The sequence below is a fragment of the Podarcis tiliguerta genome (assembly GCF_965153285.1).
Source record: "Podarcis tiliguerta genome assembly, chromosome: 9".
NCBI lineage: Eukaryota > Metazoa > Chordata > Lepidosauria > Squamata > Lacertidae > Podarcis > Podarcis tiliguerta.
The window spans coordinates 17,859,682-17,879,620 of NC_139542.1; the positions used below are offsets into that span (position 1 = coordinate 17,859,682).

The 19,939-nt window shown below is 42.0% G+C and overlaps 1 protein-coding gene across 7 annotated transcripts in view; it reads left to right on the forward strand.

Moving 5' to 3' along the window:
* Positions 1–19,939, forward strand: part of GRID2 (glutamate ionotropic receptor delta type subunit 2) — a 787,745-nt gene that overhangs the window by 626,019 nt on the left and 141,787 nt on the right. For all 7 annotated transcript variants that reach the window (XR_014501814.1, XR_014501815.1, XM_083398274.1 and 4 more), the window contains exon 11: positions 786–1,098. Coding sequence is in view for 5 of the 7 variants with exons in the window: in XM_083398274.1 (XP_083254400.1) it covers positions 786–1,098 (313 nt within the window). In the remaining 2 variants the exon portion in view is untranslated. The remainder of the gene's footprint in view (positions 1–785; positions 1,099–19,939) is intronic.

Here is a 19,939-nt window from a genome sequence, read left to right on the forward strand (position 1 = left end):
TCTCTCTCACACACTCACTTTAAATTGTAAATTATTTCTTCAGTATGGCGGCTTGGGCAACATGCAAATGTATTTAAATAAAAGGGAACAGGTGAATCGGTTAAGGCTGTGATCCTAAGCACTAGAGAGTGAGTCCTGTTGAGCAGAGTGGAATTCATTTCTAAGTTGACAGCACAAGACCTTAATTTGACAGAAGTCCTAAACTACTCACAAGGGTTTCCAGTTTGCTTCAGTGGTGACACTGGTGTCCATAAGAAAAACCAAGATAAACATCCAAAAGCACTTAATTCCCACCCATCACTTACATTTGAAATATCTGCTTCTTTTTGAACTTTCAGAAATAACCTGATGCCAATAGGCAAAAGAATAATATCTCCCAACTCTCTCCTCACTCTCTCCTACCCTCTCCCCAACTGCAAGATGTCTATGACAAAAGTGTCTCTCACCAAATGCAAACAAACTGCGAAAACGACTATGAATTGAAAGTGGAGACAACAGATTCCCCTTCCCTGTTTATCTGTTTGCTTTGTAACACAAAAAAAAACCTTAATAAAAACTAATTTTTTTAAAAAAAGCTTATAGCCAAGTTTGTATCTATTCTGCTCTCTCCCCTTAGCAGAGTTGCTATTTGGATGGATGTATAAGGAATATATTTAAAATAAACAAATCTGGGCAACTGTTTTGCTGAGATAGGGTTGAAGGCTATAAATCAAATGATGGTTTTGAAATTTTTCTATTGCTCATGAAAATGAATGTTTTCCTCTCTCTCACTCTTTCTCCCGCAGAGAGCTGATATAGGCATTTCCGCATTAACCATCACACCAGATCGGGAAAATGTGGTTGATTTTACCACCCGTTACATGGACTATTCAGTGGGTGTGCTGCTTCAGAAGGCTGAAAAGACAATGGACATGTTTGCCTGCTTAGCACCATTTGACCTCTCCCTCTGGGCTTGTATAGCTGGCACTGTACTGCTGGTCGGACTTTTGGTATACCTCTTAAATTGGCTCAATCCACCGCGTCTGCAAATGGGATCAATGACTTCAACAACTCTCTACAACTCTATGTGGTTTGTTTATGGATCCTTCGTGCAGCAAGGTAAGGGGGAGGGGAATATTACCTTAGCAAATGACAGGGAGGCCAGCTCTTACTATAGGGATGCAGGGCCTGTGTGGCCCTCCAGATGCTGTTGGACTCCAACTACCATCAGTCCCAGCCAAGATGGCCAATGGTCAGGGATGATGGGAGTTGTAGTGCAACAACATCTGGAGGGCTACACATTCCCCAAACCTGGCTATGTGGCAGAGAACATGCTTTGCATGAGTACATGTATGTGCAATTTATTAAGCTCCTAAAAGAGACTATGCCTTTTAAAGAGTTTGTTTAAAAGAAGAAGAAAAGGGAAAAAAGAAGACTGCCTACAGGCTTCTATTCTGGGAAGTGACACGACCCATTTTCTTTTAGTTATGCCATGTTTTATGATTTATGTGTGTACAATTTTGTAACAAGAAAAAAAACCGAAGGGCTGTCCGATGAAAAAGGGAGCCAGTTTGTTTTCATAGAATCATAGAAGAGTTGGAAGAGACCACAAGGGCCATCGAGTCCAACCCCCTGCCAAGCAGGAAACACCATCAGAGCACTCCTGACATATGGTTGTCAAGCCTCTGCTTAAAGACCTCCAAAGAAGGAGACTCCACCACACTCCTTGGCAGCAAATTCCACTGTCGAACAGCTCTTACTGTCAGGAAGTTCTTCCTAATGTTTAGGTGGAATCTTCTTTCTTGTAGTTTGGATCCATTGCTCCGTGTCCGCTTCTCTGGAGCAGCAGAAAACAACCTTTCTCCCTCCTCTATGTGACATCCTTTTATATATTTTATATATTTTCTCCTGCTCCAGAGGGTAGGAGCTGAACCAATGGGTTCCAAAGAAAAGAAAGGAGGTTCTGATGAAACATGAGGAATACCTTTCTGACACTAAGAACTGTTTGACAGTGGATGGAATGATCCACTCTTCTTGCTTGGAAGTTTTTAAGCAGAGGTTGGATTGCAATATCAGGAATTATTTGGTTGTGATTCTTGCATTGCAGCGGGTTGGACTAGATGACCCTTGGAGACCCCTCCAACTCTGCAATTCTATGAATCTATGACTCATGATGAAAGTAGCTTGGAAAAGAATGAACGGAATAAGAAAGCAGTGTGAAAAATGATTGAGTAAAGAGATGAATCCTGAAATGAGGGTGAGAATGGGGAAGCTTAATGAGCAGCTAAGGAAAATGTATCTAAGCAAGATAGACGTGGCAGAGAAATAAGATTAGAGGCAGACAAGCAGAGAAACTGTGGTGGTAGAGAGTGTAAAAGAATAGAAACCTGGCAGTGTCAGGCGATGAACTTGAGGGCAAATGTGTATCCTGAAGTCAAGCAGATAGAGCCAAGCTGGCCGGCTAAAGGTCAGGGATAATAATAATAATAATAATAATTTATTTGTACCCTGCCCATCTGACTGGGTCTCCCCAGCCACTCTGGGCAGCTTCCAACAAAGATTAAAAATACATTAAAATGTCACACATTAAAAACTTCCCTGAACAGGGCTGCCTTCAGATGTCTTCTAAATGTCAGCTAGTTGTTTATCTCTTTGACATCTGGTGGGAGGGTGTTCCACAGGGTGGGCGCCACTACCGAGAAGGCCGCCTGGCTGGTTCCCTGTAGCTTTGCTTCTTGCAGTGAGGGAACCACCAGAAAGCCCTCGGCGCTGGACCTCAGTGTCCGGGTAGAACGATGGGGGTGGAGACGCTCCTTCAGGTATACTGGGCCAAGGCATGTGCCTGGATTGAAGTAAAAAGAAACATATTCAGGTCTTTAGCGCAACCACTGCTACTTGATTGGTCCTCCAGTGTCATCTGACTCCCCAGAATGGGAGAATGACAGGCTATTTATTCATTTCTGAACTAAATTGCCTAGTCTTCTTTCCTCTGGCTAGCACTCCAACAGAACAGAGAGGAGGGAGCCAGCACCTGGTTCATGGGTACTAGTTTCAGGCTTCTGGCAACTAGAAAGCAATGAGAATTTTTCACCTCTCACCTTTTTTGGGGGGATGCTTCTTTAAAGGACCCCATCCACTTATCTCTGTTCCCCCAAACTTCTCATTCTGTGAACAGGATGGGAATGTGTCAACTCCTTTTCAACTCTCCTGATTCTCTCAGTTTTCCTCACCAAGCCCACAGTTCCCCCTCAGCATTTCTGCTTTATCTCAATACACTGAGAGAAGAGGCATGGCCACCAGAAAGACCTGCTTCATTGCTGCAGCTTCCTGCACAGATTTCTTCCTCATACCTATATGCATTTATCTCCTTCTGCATGGTTAAAATCATGCCTTCCCAGGAGCATGCAGATGAATGCATAAAGACATGTGGACACCTTAAGCTGAACAATCAAAGAAGCATGGAAGAGGCAACCCTATCCCCCAGCCAGTGTAGTGTGTGAACTGTCTATGGGCCCTTCCAGACGGGTGATTTTTTTATAGGTTTGTTCTACAACATGTCATTGACATAGTGATAGTGCATTAGTCACTGATTTATACTGGATTGTCCACACATAATTCCACTTACTTAGTTATTCTGCGAGGCTTCACCAATACTGCTCCATCACTGCCATTTGGAGCAGCACACTTGTGCTATAGCGCAACAAGAGCAGGACAACAACAACAACTGGATGTTTGTGGTAGGAGAGGTTACAGGATTTCAGCAGGAAATTACAGGACTGGAAACATAGCAGCATGTCTACCCAAAGACCTTTGAAGCTGCAGAACGTATTGAAAGGGGGATCTTGTATACCCCCCCCCAATACCACCATGAGCACAAATAATCACAAAAGCACAACAGGAAAGGACATGAATAGGGGAATTCAGTGGGCTCCTTGGGGACGGTGGACTAGAAATTAAATAAATAATGTAATCAAGAATTATTACAGTACCCATCATTGCAATGGGCAGATATGAAACATCAGTAAAGTTTGTTTCAAGCCTGTAGGATTTCCAGTTTATTAAGTAACAGTGTAAGAGTAACATTTTGCCCTCTGCAACTTTGAAACAGTCTCTGTTTCTGTCGGTAGTTTATTCAGTGCATAAAGCAAATACTGTATTCTGGGGCACAGTCGGAGAGAAACCTCTCTGACCTCAGCTTCAGCAGTGCCCTTGGGTCCTGTGGCTGACTTCGCTGACATGCTGCCTGCCCCGTCGGCTCGTTTCGCTTCCGCTCCGTTTGTCTTAGACCTACCAACTCTTCCCTGACCTTCTTGGCTACATTCCCCATTCCCTCCAGCTTTCAAATCTACCTATATTATTCCCCAGTGTCATTTATCCTCTCCATTTTCTGAGTCAGCCTTCCGACCCATGCTCATTCACATATTCCAAATGGGTCACAGACTGTTGACTCAGCATTGGTGCTCACGTCTGGTGCCAGATTCTTTGGGTTTTGTTTCTTTATGTCTTGGCTGAGGACTTATTGGGTGCAGTGCCATGAATCAGACCAGGGCAACGGGAAGTTTTGAGCTCTGAAAACAGGTAACGCAAAATTAGGACAATACAACTGACTGAGCAACTGGAGCAATAGCCTGTAGCTTTCGTTATTTCCTGCTGTGTTTCATGAGTTAGTGCAGGCATTGCCACACCAGAGATATACCGTGCTTGCTAATTCATATGGCATCTGTTGTACAAGCAACTGACTGAGACTGCAACATAAATTTAGGTGAAATTCCAGGCATTAAAGAGGCTTGGTTCTGTTGGCTTTGGCATTACTGTGTGCTAAATTTTAGAAATGGCTCTGCTTTGTACCCTCCCAATCCTGAAGTTGCAGTTGGTATCTTCCTGTCTTGGGAGACAATGGAAAAGTATTTCTTTGGGGGTAAAGTCAACTCTCATCGGAGAGTTACAATGCCGGCTGTGGCTGTGGAGACTGATACTAGAGAGACATGTTTTATTGCAGGTGGGGCACATGAAGGTCTCTGGTTTTGCTGTTACAGGTGCACTTATCTCTGTGTTCCTCCCAATGATCATTCCTTCTCCGGTCACTGCTATGAATGCACAACCTGACTGTCTGTCTCCAGACACTGCAATCGTCTACAAGAGATTCCCATATGACACATTTAATGTCGCCAGCCTTCATGTCACATTTGCAGATACCTTTGTCATGTAGAGTTGGTCTGCCTACAGGCCTAGTGCCTGAAGTCTGATCCCCTGAGAGCACATCCATAGAGATCCTGCCATCTTCCATTCTGTGTACATGATCAAGCCAGCGTAGATGCTGCTGAGACAGAAGTGTGAACATGCTGGGAATGTGGCGTTGGGAGAGCACATCTCTTTTTGAGACTCTGTCCTCTTTCCTGGCAATTCAGGCCTGGTTGGCAGAGCTTAGGAAGCGGTGGTTTCTCTGCCGTGGACTCTACTCCACAATATCCTCAAGGTTTCTCTGTCCATTATATAGAATAATCTTCATCCCCATCCAATCTCCTTGTAGCTTTCAACAGAAAGAAAGTGGGGAAATTGCTTGGTTTTGCAGTTAATATGGTTCCTGCAGTCTGTTTCCCTCTTCTAGAACAGGATGAGTTCTAGAGCTCTGAGTCATATAACTTGCCCCCCCCCCCACAAAATATAGAAAGCTCAAATCAGTGGTAAAACCCACAGTGTAAGTTTTTGTAAATTCCTGAATTTCTAAACATGAATCTTCCTCAAACACAGCAGCAGTAGCTAACTGCTAACAGATATGTATATACCCTCCAACATTCCTCAGATGGAAATAGGGACATTTCTCACCCCTCCCCCAAATGATCCTCCTTGATCCCCTTCTCCGCCCCCCGCAGAGCATTTCCTATCAGAAGAAGGGTGGCTGTCACCAGCACACATGCCCCCCGCCATCCTGAGAAAACCCCTTAATATTGATTTGATTTTATATTATTCTTTGGCAGATTGACAAAAAGAAACACACACACCAATAAATAAATTTTAGAAAGGGACAAGACTAGATGCGGGTACACAAAGCACTTAAAAATAATAATAATCAAGACCCCTTGAATTTCACTCCACTTCCCTTTCTTCCCACTCAAGACAGCCCTGCCCTCTGCCTGCCCCTCAGGGACAGCACATCGCATGGCGCAGGGCCTCAGCAGCAGCAGCAGAATTCTCTCCTCCTACTCCTCCTCCATTCTCCAGCAGCTGCCACAAGTTGCCCAAGGAAGGAGGCTGGCAGTGGCGGCCATGCAGAGGCAATGGGATGCTCCCTTGCAGCCGCAGCAGCTGCCATTACCATTGCTTGCAACAATCGCTGGCCCATCCTCCTTCATGAGCTCAGCACTGGCAGGGGAAATAGTCACATTCCTGGACCAAATTGATAGTCAGTGTGGCTTTTGTAATTCTGGGACTGTCCCTGGAAAATTGGGACACTTGGAGGGTATGTATAAAGAATATAAAGGATTAAAGAACATATTTCCAAAAAAATATATAGCAGATTTTCTTAAATTACCATCATGGAATCCAAGATGGCATGGTTGTAGTTTCCAACTACACAAAAAGTTTATGGTTAATTTTGTTTGTTCGTTTTCTTGCCCTTTTTTGACTGCACACTGCTCGTGGTAGCTAAGGACAATTAAAACCAACCATAAAGTACCATTTTTGTTTTGTTTTGTTTTTTAAATCAACATAATAAAAGCAGAGATGAGCTGTAATAGCCAATACAGAGGCTCATTAGATGTACATCTGATAAAACAAATGCCTGTTTAAACAGGAAGGTTGTATTTTTTGTAAGGTTATGGTTTTGGGGTGGCAAAACACCAGAAAAGAGATGTGAGGTTCTGCAGTTTGTGAATGTCCTTTCTGGATTTCTTTTGGAAAAGCCACATAGAATTCAGCTAGATGCCACCAGCATGACTGCACCACGGCAATGGTTTATACCAGGCTTCCTCAACCTTGGCCCTCCAGATGTTTTTGGCCTACAACTCCCATGATCCCTAGCTAGTAGGGCCAGTGGTGAGGGATTATGGGACTTGTAGTCTCAAGACATCTGGAGTGCCGAGGTTGAAGAAGCCTGGTTTATACTGTAGTTTGCAACCAAAACTCATATTTACAAAGAATTAGGTTTACCTCAGTCTGCATTTGGGGACAAGTTTTATTGACCTAAAGGAAGGCCTTTTTCTTCATCATCATCCATTATGGTGCTTTTTATTTTTGTTTTAATAAGAGAGAGTCTAAAGAGGCATATCTCCTTCAAGCAGGACAAGTTTTAATTTGGTTGAAAAGAAAAGAGCAAAGAATTAAATGGACTTGATATCAAAATACATGAATGTGCAGAATGACTGAATAATAGAGACACTGAAGGCCCGGGAATTCTAGTGCTACAGCTCAGGAGATTCATTTATAATGTCATCCAGCATTTCACATTCAATTTGAATGTAACAAAAACTATGTTAGCAGAAGCTCTATTGTTTACTAACCCCAGTGAATACAGGAGAGAGAGAGAAAGCCGAAAGTAATTCCCAATGACAGATTAACTGGCTACAGTGCTAAGTCTGGCTTCTATATTCACTTCTCATCTGCTTTCCAGGCTGCAAAGAAAGTATGTGGGTCTATTTATTTTAGAAAAGCAAATCTGCTGCCGTTAATTGTGATTGGCAGATCCTAAGCAAGGCAATATGGGACATTTTAAATATTGTCACGTTCACTTAAGAAGGCTCTCTCGTTAGCTGATTTAAAACATGACAAGGTAGTCATTCCTGTTATCAAAAAAACCAACAACAACAAAAAGCACAGGCACAGCAACTTCTGTGCCCTGCATTGAAAGGAACAAAGCGGCACGACCTGGAGGCTACTGGTTCTTTGCTGCCTTTGAATTCTTTGTTTTGGGCCGCCAAACATGTCCTGGCCTTGCATCATCCTTATTTTGTATTGACTAAAGGTTCAGAACTGCACGCAGGCTTATTTCTTCCAGCCTTGGCAAAGATGAAAGTAGAAAATAGCGCTTTTGGAATAAAAATATACATGTTAGGATTTAGCAAACAGGGCATGCTGTTTAGATTGGAACAGGAAAGATGTTATTTTCACCTGCTACTTTTTATATTTTGCTCCATCCCATGTGCTGATCATTACACAGCAGCTGTTGAGTTCATGTGTGGGGTTTTTAGAACTAGGATTTTTTTTTGGACCTTTAAAATGCTGTTTATGTTTGTGCTTTTGGAGAGAAGCTCTCAGAGTTGGCCATGCTTCAGTCTGATTCAAAGGTGAAGTAGGCAGGGCCAAAGTAATGTGGCTTACAGAAAGAAGCTGAGCAAAATGTTGTGTCAATTGCTGGCTGGATCTTATTTATAGCATTTTTGAGTTTCCTTTCCAGCAATACACAAAACTTGAATTAGAACAGCTACATCCAAATATAAACAAGGGAGACTTGATTAACAGGAAAATACTGTCAAAGCATCCAGGGAACGATTTTCATCATTAGGAGAAGAACTTTAATTATGGTAGCAGGACAGCAAAGTGCATGTTGAATGAATTCACAAGGCCGCTCCATCTGGCTTTCTACTGTAAGATTTGTTTAAAAATGCAGTTGCCAAACGAAGAAAAAACTAGAAAATCCACAGCATTCGTAATGGATGTTGTGATAGAGGTGTAGCATGGGTGGGATGTCAGGCTGAGGGGCAAATATGACCCTCCAAGGCCCTCCCCACCGGACTTTCCTTGGGCCAGACTCCCTCCCCAGCCACACACCCCATTGGCTCTGCCTGGCTAGAATTTGTCCTTGAACTCAGATCATACTTCTGGCTTCCATGAATGAAGGATAGAGAAGAGGTTGTGCATGTAGAAACCAGCCTACTGTAGAAAGTTAAAATTTGCATTTGTTGCTCCAGCCACCTTTGTCTCTGGCTTCACCCACCTTTGGAATGTGGCCCTCAGAAGGTTGCATAGTAGATAGTATGGCCCCTGGAGTGAAAAAAAATCCCCACTCCTGGTTCAAAACAAGCAAACTTCTCTGTGACTAACAGCTGCTCCCTTCACATTTTGAAAAGTAAAGGTCAGCCCCAGAGATCATAGTAGTGGCCTTATGAGATGGACTTTTCTATACATCTCACTCCTAAATTGTCACTTTTGAAACAGGATTAAAAGAGAGGCCTGCCTTCCATTGATGTGTGGACCCTGCATTCTTATCTTTTTTTAAAGGCTTTGCCCTTCCAGAAAGAGTGACTGTGCGTTTAATCCATAACCATGTAATTGCACTGAATTTTCTTCCTTCATAGATATTTCCTGTCACTAGGACTGTACTTAGACATGAGTGAGGAGGGGCAGAGAAAAATAATAATGTGTGTGTGTGTGTGTGGTTATGTGTGTTTCAGATTAGGCATATGCATGAAATTCATGTTTTTTGACTCTGCTTACAAAATACAACAGAATCGGCTATTTTGTGCCTTCACTGGAGTGAGTAGACATTAAGAGAGATTCAGAGAGCATTCACAGCATTACAGTGTCCTGGACCATCCTTTCCTGAAATTTACATATTTTTTTTGGTGGGGGGGGAATTCAAAAACTTTTTTCATAATTGTAAATCCTGCCTTGTTAGCTTCATATTTTCATGATTATGGTAATTAGGTGTTACTGGTCTCTTGTCCCCTGCTCCCTTCCTTCTGTCAAACTGAGTGCCTTAGATTTTCTAGAGGGAAGCTGGGGGTGTTCTTTGTCTGGCAGGACATAGTGTAATCCTAAACAATGGCTCAGTCATTAGCTCAGCTTAACAAACAATGAAGCCTAAGTACAAGTCTGTTGTCTCTGGCAATTGGCATATTTTCTCAGTTGAGCACTGGGTTTTTTCTCCTCAGCATCAGCATGAATATCATCTGAAAGCTATGCAGGAAAGCAAAGTTAGTACCAAAATATTGTAAGCATCACAAAGTATTGTGAAACGCTAACAAGGAGCAAGCAGTGTAAAATTTGATTCACACAGGTGATCGATCCATGTGGTGAACGCGACCCATGTGTGATTGACCCATGTCAATCAGGCCTTTGGCTGATTGACATCCGATGCTGCCCTTTTGTGTTGTGGGAGGGGGGATTATTGGTTTGTTTTTGTTCTTATTTTTTATTAGGTAGTTTGTGTTTCTTATATTGTAATTCCATGGTGTGAACTGCCCTGAGATCTATGGATGAAGGGTTATACAAATTTCAGCATCATCATCATCAACAACAACAACAAAGAAAGGGGTGTTTCTGTTTAAAGGTTACACACAGACGCACATACATTGTGCACATTCACACTGTAGCGCATACAACACATGTATCATACGTCTGAAATCAGATACCGTAAGTAAAATTACGTAACCAAAATGCGGTACATATTAGTTACATGGCCGGAATTAATGTTATGAAACACACATCAAAGTTTTCACAAACAGTTACAAAATCTAATGCAGGCAAAGGGCACAGGGGTGAGAGAGCATCAACATTTTGAAAGAGAAAGAGCTGTGAAGTAGGGTGGGCTCAATAATTCGTGAAAAATGAACGAAGTGAAATGGCATTTCAAATTGCATCCCTCCTTCAAACATATGTTCTTTACTAAAATTGCGAGCTGAGGAAAAGAGAACATTCAGGTGGTTATCCAATTTAACTAATATGAAACATTTAGAAAACCGAGAATCCAGAAATTTACCACTGAGGAAATCAGGAACATCTAAAACCACAAGGACAAAGGGCAGTGCTAACAAGGATTAGACAAAGAACCCCCTTGCCCAGCTGTCATAGGAACCAACCAGTTGACTCTGGGAAGCACAAGAGTAGAACGTGAAGCCAATAGCCATCTCTTACTGGTCATATCCACATTTTGTAGTTTGTTAAAGGTGCTGGGAATTGTAGCTCTGTGAGTGGTAAACTACTTCCTAGGATTCTCTGGAGAGAACCAGGTTGGTGAAGGCTAATTTAAGCTATAAAGCCCCAGACACTTTAGCCTTTCTTCACAGTAAAGATCCTTTTATCCTTTGATCATTTTGTTCCACTTTACCAGCTCTATTACATCATTTTGGGCCTGGGGAGAACAGCAATGTCTTTTGAGTAGGAACAGTGATTTCTTATATTTTTCTCTCTCCTTAGCCAGTGAAAGGCTTCTTGTTGCGCTCAAGGTAGATTACAATGTATTGTGTTGATATGAAATGGCAAGACGGAAACCCTTCCATGTCCTTGGGATTGAGAATCTAGTATTACAGTTAATTAGGGGTCAATCAGGTATTCATAATGTAGAGCCTTTCCGCCAGGCACGCAAATGCATGACACCCATCTCTATCACCAGGACTATTTAATTACCACATTGATTTGCCATAGATAACAGGGCATGACCAAGGGTCGCAGACAAATCTGTGTAGATTGTGACAAAATTCCATTATTACTTTGGGGCTAAGCTTCAAGTTGTCTATACGTATTGCTCTTGACCCCCAGGTACCGAGAAAATAAGTATTTGAGGACAAAGCTTCAACAAACACTTCTGTGAAAATAGCTCATCTCAGACTGTAATGTGACTTGAAACCCTGTCTCATTCTTCACTGTGCTGCAGAGCACAACGTTGGACGTGAGGCTGCCAGCTGAAGGGTCTGGCAGCTCGGTTGCTGTTCTCCTCTCTATTCCTTGTCCCAGCTCTCCCCTAAATACTGGCAAAGGAAAAGCTAAAAGCCCCCTAATGCGTTCCCTAATGGAGTTGAAGCTTTCAGAGAGTGGGGAGTTGGCAAAAAGGGATGGAAAGGAGATGGAAACACCCATGAGAGCACATCAGAGGGTGTCTGTACTTTCAGTACTACTGGTACTGAAGACCCCTCAGTAAAAAGAAGTCAGTCATATCAGTAATCTTTCCTTCACCTACAAAGCTCGTTGCAGGTGACAACTAGGCAAATTCTAAGGCAGGGGTAGCCAATGTGGTACCGTTTAGATGTTGTAAACTGCAGTTGCCATCATGGAGGAATAAGCTAGACCGAAATGGCATAGCATGCATTCCAGATTAATTGAAAATGTACCATAAAAGCATCCCAGGATGCTTTCCTGACCAGGGAGGCTGGGGTTCCTTGGCACACACAAAACAAATCAGGACAGAAATTCCCTGAAGGTGGGAAGTTTGAAATTCACTGCCTTTTAATTGAAAATTATTGTAGCAAGGGACTAGGGTGATGTGGGGCCCTGTATGAGGCCAAAATTTGACACCCTCTCCAGCCCTTGCCTGCACGTGCCTCCTTCCCAAAGTCAGGCAAGTGCTTCCCAGGCTTTGAGAAGGCACCCTCCTTAGCTCTGCACCAAGTGCAGGCACTGCCCTAAAACTGCCTGTGCAAGTGACTTAGAGAGGGTTTAAAGACAATTACTCAGAACTTCATGGCGCGCTCCCTCTCCTACTTGCCATGTGAAAGAATGATGCTTTTGCTGTTGCAGAAGGCGGCTCTGTGCACATTTTAAAAGATAAAACAGTGTACAGAAAGGGGATGTTAAGATATTGCATGTTTGACCATGAGCTGTAACGTTGACCCTAGGATGCACAAAGCAGAACTGATGTTTTATTGAAGAAATTGACATATTTTGTTTTGCTTGATTGGTTGCTAACAGGCAAAGATGGGCACCTGATGTGTCTCTAGAGCAGGGCTGGGGAACCTCTAGAGGTGTGCTCTGCAAAAAAAAAAAAAAATCTTATCTATTTAGCTGTCAAATGGCACTAAAGGCAACTAAGGGTAAAATACTATTAGTAGTAGTAGTTTCAGTATTATCATCATTAATTTATATACCACCCTTTATGAAAAGATCCCAGGGTGGTATGCAGCATTAAGAACACATTTTACAGAACATAAAAATAAAGACATAATAATAAAATAATCATAATAACAGTGTCCCCCCTGCAACCAGCATTAACAGGCCAGATTATTTAAAAAAGTAAAAAAAAGATTGGTAAAGCTTCGGTGAAACCCTATTTCTGGCCCTCAAAGGCATAGCTGGATGATGTTTGCAGGCTAGTAAATTGTTTTTATATACAGTAGTTGCAGTGATGTTTCACCAACTTGTTTTTTATGTTTTGACCGCGTGTTTGTGTTTTAGTACTAGCTGCCTTGGGCATCATTTGATGCAAAGACGGGATACAATTTTCGATGGATATGCAAATATAGACATGTTCCTTCCCAAATGTACAGATGAAAGCTAGGCAAAATGGTTAATGAAATGCCTCTTGAAACAAAGTCCTGGTATTGTATTGGGGTGGAGATGTCTTCTCAGTGCACAAGGTTCTGGGAAGGTGATTCTGCTTTTCACACTAGGATTGAGTGTCTGGCTGCTTCCCTTCTCCCCCATGGTTTGCAAGAGATATTTGCAAGAGAACAGATGCTTCTCAGAACTTAGTGGTACTCGTACAATACCTACTTTGTCTGCAGAAGATGTTGGGATCAATCCCTAGAAGCATCTCCAGGTAGGGCTGTGGAACTCCTGCATGAAATACTGCAGAGTACTGCTGCCAGTCAGTGTAAACAACACTGAGTTTGAGTGACTAGTGATCTGACTCAGTTTAAGGCAGCTCCCTCTTCTCCCAAGGAAATGGATCCTATAGCAGTCTTTCCTGAAACTACCTATCTATCACCCAGAGAAGTAGGCAGCTACATGCATGAAACAATGGAATGGCATATTCCATGTTTTGGGTGGAAGAATACTAGATCTTGAATGACTGGTCACATTTGGAACTTAATGGCTCCCGGTGAAATTTCTAGAAGTTCAATGTTAAAGGAATCGATCTGGCTGCTCTGTCTTCAAATTCCATTACATAAGAGCAGTGTGTTATTCAGCATGAGACTGATTTTGGGTGATTATAGCCTTCCCCCCGTTGCTTAAAGCCATTCATTGTTCAGTCTTGTTCCTTATATTTACCACCCAAGACTTGTAATAATCTCCAAAAACGCACTGCCTGGAGTGTACAGTAGCTTAATAAATTGCTCTGTCTTACTTATATTTCTCTTGGCGTATCCCTGCTGGTGGGAAGCGATAATCCTGCAACAACGTTCTTTTCTGTTGACATTTATTCTTAATTAACCGTGCACCAATCTCTGTAGGTTTGTAATTTTCCAGAAGAAAATGTGCGTGACCAAAAATGTTTTGAATAGGAGTCACCCACTGTTACATCTTCACAAAGCATTCTACATAGCTTGTTGTTGTTGTTTTGCATGGCTGGGAATGGGCAGCAGTAGAATGGCTCAGATAATAAACCACAGGCCTTAAATCCACAAAAATAGCATTTACTGGCCATTCTGTAAAATGGTGGTCATCCTGATGTTGGTGCACAACAACTCCCATCACCCTTGAACCAATTGCTATGCCGGCAAGAGCTGATGGGAGTTGAAGACCAAATGACACCCGAAGGAACACAGATTCCGCCATCATTATGCAATGCAACCTATAACACACATATGCAACTGGAGCAATAGACAGCTCTGCTTCTTTCAAGAAAATCTATTCACGTTATTTCTTAAAACCCATTTAAAGGAAGAAACCCTATCAAGATACAATTTACTTTGAGGTTCGGGTTACACTAGTGTACAGATGGCTTACCTTTCCAGTGGTTGAAAAGTGACCATTTAGAGTGCTTTAAACATTGATGTGTGGCAATCTTAGCATCCAAAGAGTAGATAATGACTCTTCATGTCCTATTCAAACTATTTTTCAGAAAAGCGTGAGGAACAGGTCATTCAACTTTGGCTGAGACTTGGTTCTATGCTGTTTTGTAATTTCATTGATGCATTTGTTGTCATGGCAGACAAGGTGAAGCAACTGCCTCAGGCAGGAGGATCCATCCAGTCAGCAGATCCCAATGCCGACCTTTCTTCCATCCTTGTTCTTGTTGTAGATATTCCCTCCCCGCTTCTTCCCTGGCAGAGAGGGAAGCACAATTATGGGGTCAGCCTCAGGTGCCAAAATGTATTGGGCTAGCTCTGTTGGTTGTTATACATATTTGGATTGTTATGTTATGTTATGTTATGTTGGAGAGGGGTTGAATCCTCCATTGTATAGGTGTCTTCTTATTAATTAATCATTCTTGTTGTTTATTGGTTTGTGACTTGGTTATTTTACTCAAACTACCTTTCAGACATTTTTTTTCTGAACCAGGTTTTGAAATTGAGTCAATGGCAAACTGGACTCAAACAATTGGTCCATCCATATTAGTATATCTGTTACGTGTAGTAATGGGGCTTCAAGGTTTCAGAACCTCCCCCATTCCTGCTTATGTTCTTTAAGTGAAGAAGCTAGGGACTCTACTCAGACCCTTCTGCATGCAAAGGATGTACTGTTCTACTGATGTAGGGCCCTTCCCGGTGAGTTTGTGATGATTGCAAATAATTCTCTGAATGGTTACGTAAATTCTGCCTATATGTAGATCTCTAAATATAGCTGATTACCATTCAGACACAAATTATGGGTAGTGTCATTATTCATTTTGTGTTTTAACTAAAGAGAGGAAATACACAAGGTGCATTTACATGCAGTCCTGTTAATCTGTAAAGGTAAAGGACCCCGACAGTTAAGTCCAATTGTGAACGACTCTGGGGTTGTGGCATTCATCTCGCTTTACTGGCCGAGGGAGCCGGCGTTTGTCCGCAGAGTTTTTCTGGGTTATGTGGCCAGCATGACTAAGCCACTTCTGGTGAAACCAGAGCAGCGCACAGAAACGCCGTTTACCTTCCCGCCAGAGCAGTACCTATTTATCTACTTGCACTTTTTCGAGTGCTTTCGAACTGCTAGGTTGGCAGGAGCTGGGACCGAACAACGGAAGCTCACCCCATCACGGGGATTTGAACCGCCAACCTTCTGATCGGCAAGGCCAAGAGGCTCAGTGGTTTAGACTGCAGCACCACCTGCATTCCACTTCCTGTTCATCTGTACTTGGAAGTAAATCCTATTGTGTGAAATGGATCTTGTTCCCTAATAAGTGCTTTTGGGACTGCAGCCTTGGAGAATATTTCCTCAACCAAATTACTGTTATAATACCAGGTTTTTAAATATATCACATGGCACCAGCTACTCTTACGTTTAGGTTGTGTATTATTATCGTGACATGCAATATGTTTAAATTGCAACACAGACTGACATCCAATGATGTCCACCCATTTCCACAATGGAAATCTGTTTGTGCAATCTGTTTCTCCTCTCTGTGGTCCCTGAGTGTCCACAAAATCTGCTCCAGGGGTCCCTCAATCCTCCAGAAAAGCTTTGGGGGGAGGGGACAGTGCAGGGAAAGAGGCGTGGAAGGAACACTGGGTGTTCTGCAAGTCAGCTAATTTGCCATTTTTGCATAACTTAATAAATGAAGATGGGGGGCCACTAGGTGGCGCGTTGGAAGATGGCTGACAATAACATCTCTCTGACCCATACGAGGTATTAAGGGGCTGCTATGGGAAGTAGGCAGCCTTCCCCCCCCCAAGGGTATGGGGGGGCCTGCCCTGCCAGCGGTGTTTACAATGCACCCCCTGATTTGAGAGATGGGGGTGCGGAACACTTGGCACAAGCCCTCGGTGGAGTCAGATCTTCCCGACGCCGATTCCAATCAGCGCGTGCTGGTTGCTTCAGCTTGGAATTATAATTGGAACTAATTGGAGAATAATAGATTTGGAAGGCTGAAGCACATATATCAAGTGAAACTCGATGATAAGGACTGCTGACTAATGGATCTCTGTGACCGGGAGTGACGGATGGATAAGTAAATCTTTTGCTGAATTACTACCAAGAGAATGTATGGCTGGAATGAAGGGGGGGTGGAGGGAAAAACCTTTCTGATTTCCCTTGCATGATGTGATAATAATACCCTCCACCCCAGGAAGAAATAAGATCGTCACGTTCTAACAATTCATAAACAGAACTTTAAGATTTGTGTGGGAGGAAATATAATACAACAAGAGAAGATCAAACGGTGAGAAGGAGGAATTTCTATGACGCAGTTAAAAAGAAATGGCGTCTCGCCAAGACAGGCCGGTCGGAGAAGAAGATGAGGGGGAGGAGTATCAGGACGGTGCGAAGAGGAGGAATGCTGGAATGCAAGTTTGACCTGACAGAGCCCCCTAATTAATTTATTTGATTTACCGGGCCAGCCTGAGGAATAATAATGGACAGACCGAAGATTAATTTTGTTTATGGAAGTATCTAACAGAGGCTGTTCCTGAATAATATGAGTTTGGAAGACTACAAAACCCACACAGTGACACCAAATCTTTCAATCTGTTTGTGAAAATTATCAGAGATCGCAAAGAAAGGAATAAATGATAACAACAAGAAGAGAAAGAAGGTAATAAACGTCTATCCGAATCGAACTGGATGGAACTGTCGAACAAAAGCAGCAAATAAGTGATGTCTGGAGTCATCTGGAATTTGGACTCGTGCGGAGCTTGATATATGGGTACCCCCAAAAAATTTAAAATTTGGCTGTATAATCTGGAATTAATGTGATTTGAACAATGTGATATGATTGGCCTGTTAATAAAAAATATTAAAAAAAAAATGAAGATAAATCACTTGAGAGTAACCTCTGTGCTAGTTTGCCTTTGAGATTTTCAGATTATGTAGAGCTTCAGCAGGACCAAGCATTTTATTTTTGTGACACATAAATATGTAAGTATCTGCCAACACATATGCAAATAAACCTTCTTTCATAGAAAGCAATCCATTCATGCTGAGCCACAACATCTGAATAAAAGAACAACTCTCATTGCATACAAAATATTAACTTGTTTCCCAAAAACTTTGTTGATGTATAGGGAGCACAAGTGGGACAACTAGTTAATTAGATTACCGCCATTTGTTGTCAGCCATCTTCAATTCCCATTGATAATCCCATTTATACTGGACATCTGTGGGCGCAGAAAAAGAATCACATCCACTGGCCCTGGCCCTGATCTCTGCACTTTCATTCAAACGTCAGGCTAGAGCAGATGTCTATACAAACTGCATGCAAGTAGGCATGTGAGATCTGTACCCCATATTTTGCAAATACTGAGCCTACTTTTGGAGAACATGTATGCACCCATGGCCTGCTCATAAGTGTGGGCAAATGCATAGAGACCAGGTGGGACCATCAAGCACGATCCTGATTCCCTCCTATGTGTTTATTGTGTTTATACTTAAGAGAGCTACTGTATCAATTTTTCATCCGTAAGAAATTTGTCCATATGTTGCATCTGTGTTGGGAAGATATAAATACAGCATTGCTAATGCATTATGCTAACATTCCTTTAATCAGGTTATTATTAAAGGACTGTTTGATCTTTAAGGATGTTGATTTAATGGGAATTAATTTAATGATTGAATACTGTTTGTGCAGTGTTATCACCGGTAGCGATGCAGAAAATTGGAATCTCAGCTCAGTTAGAAAGAGGTTAGACTTTCCCGTTATCACAGTGGATCCTGATGCTTATGGAGTGAACTTGTTAGACCTCTATTTTATGATTTCAATATATATTTAAATGCATTGGTTTTATCTAAAAGTCACCGAGTACAGGAAGTTGGGTAACTGTTTTTATTATTACGCTGTTCTCATTTTATTTCATTTTATTCTACTCTTTTTAATCAGTGACCTGAGTTCCTGTCTAAACTAGACTTATGAAAGCTCCTGAATTTTCTATTCTTTCTCCCTAGACACTCACAGAAAAAACACTCTTTTTTCACTCTCTACATTCCTCTCCCCACCCCTGCTAATCAGGCACAGAATAAAGGGAAAGAATGTTTCATATGAAGGTTTGTAAGGCTGAGTGAAAGATAGCTGCCTAAAGAGATCAGCAGCTGGCTAAGCTCATTTGTACTGGATATTATAAAAGAAATATTCTTTCACACATTCTGCTCATGCCTTAAAAGCTCATTCATGTAGCTTGATCAGTTTTGAATTAACAGCAGAGCATGTTGTGAAAATCCAGCGCTGCAAACTCGCAAATATTATGCATATCCCAACATTTGCAGGCACAGGTCCCATTTAAATTGTTACAATGGCTGATATCATGAGGTTAATTTGACCTATACAAAAATATGTACAACCAAAAGGTAGTTTTCAACATGATAAAACTTGTGACATCTAGCCATTTAAGCTTATACACTTTGGCGCATAAATATGCAAGGAGGCCAAATCTTCTAACAAAGAAGACTGAGAAGAAAACCCACATAGAGTGAGACCTTGTCCAATGCACTTTGGCAGAGAGATTAATTTCCAAATGCAGGAGGCATTTGATTAGCATTTTCAGTGCAACTTGGCAGGGTGGTCCAGAGTGTGATGGTACAAAATAGCTAACAGCACAATGCTAACCATGTTTACTCAGAACTCAAATTTTGTTGAATGCATTTGGATTTACTTCCAGGTAAATTAGGTTAGGATTGCAGCCTGTATGGTGGGCTACTCTCATCTGTAGCCTAATGCCACAAAAAGAATAGAGGACCTATCATCCATCAAACTAAAGGTGCAACACCTGCTTTTCACTGGCAGCTCCACCTCCTTTGAGGTTGTTTTAGGTTTCCCCACAAAGGGCAGTTTTGGGGTGTTGTCCTTAAACTTGGTTTCCAAGCACTGTAAAAATAATAATTAGATTCTGAATCTTTACAAGGTACCTAGTCCTTCCAAGCTCCACGCTGTATAAACTCACCTTTAAAATTTCCCTGTTGTGTTGGGTCATTTTGAGGTGGTCCTCAATCTGTCATATCCTCTATAAATTTGCCTAATCTTCTTTTAAAGCCAAGTTGGTGGCCATCACTACATCTGGTGACAGCAAACTCTGCAGTTTAACTATGCATTTTGTGAAGACATACTTCCATTTGTCTTCCTCAATCCTTCCAACATTTGGCTTCATTGTATGGCCCCGAGTTATAGAATTATGGGAGAGGAAAGAAACGTATTTTATCTTTCCACTTTCACCATACCATGCATATTTTAGACACTTTCATC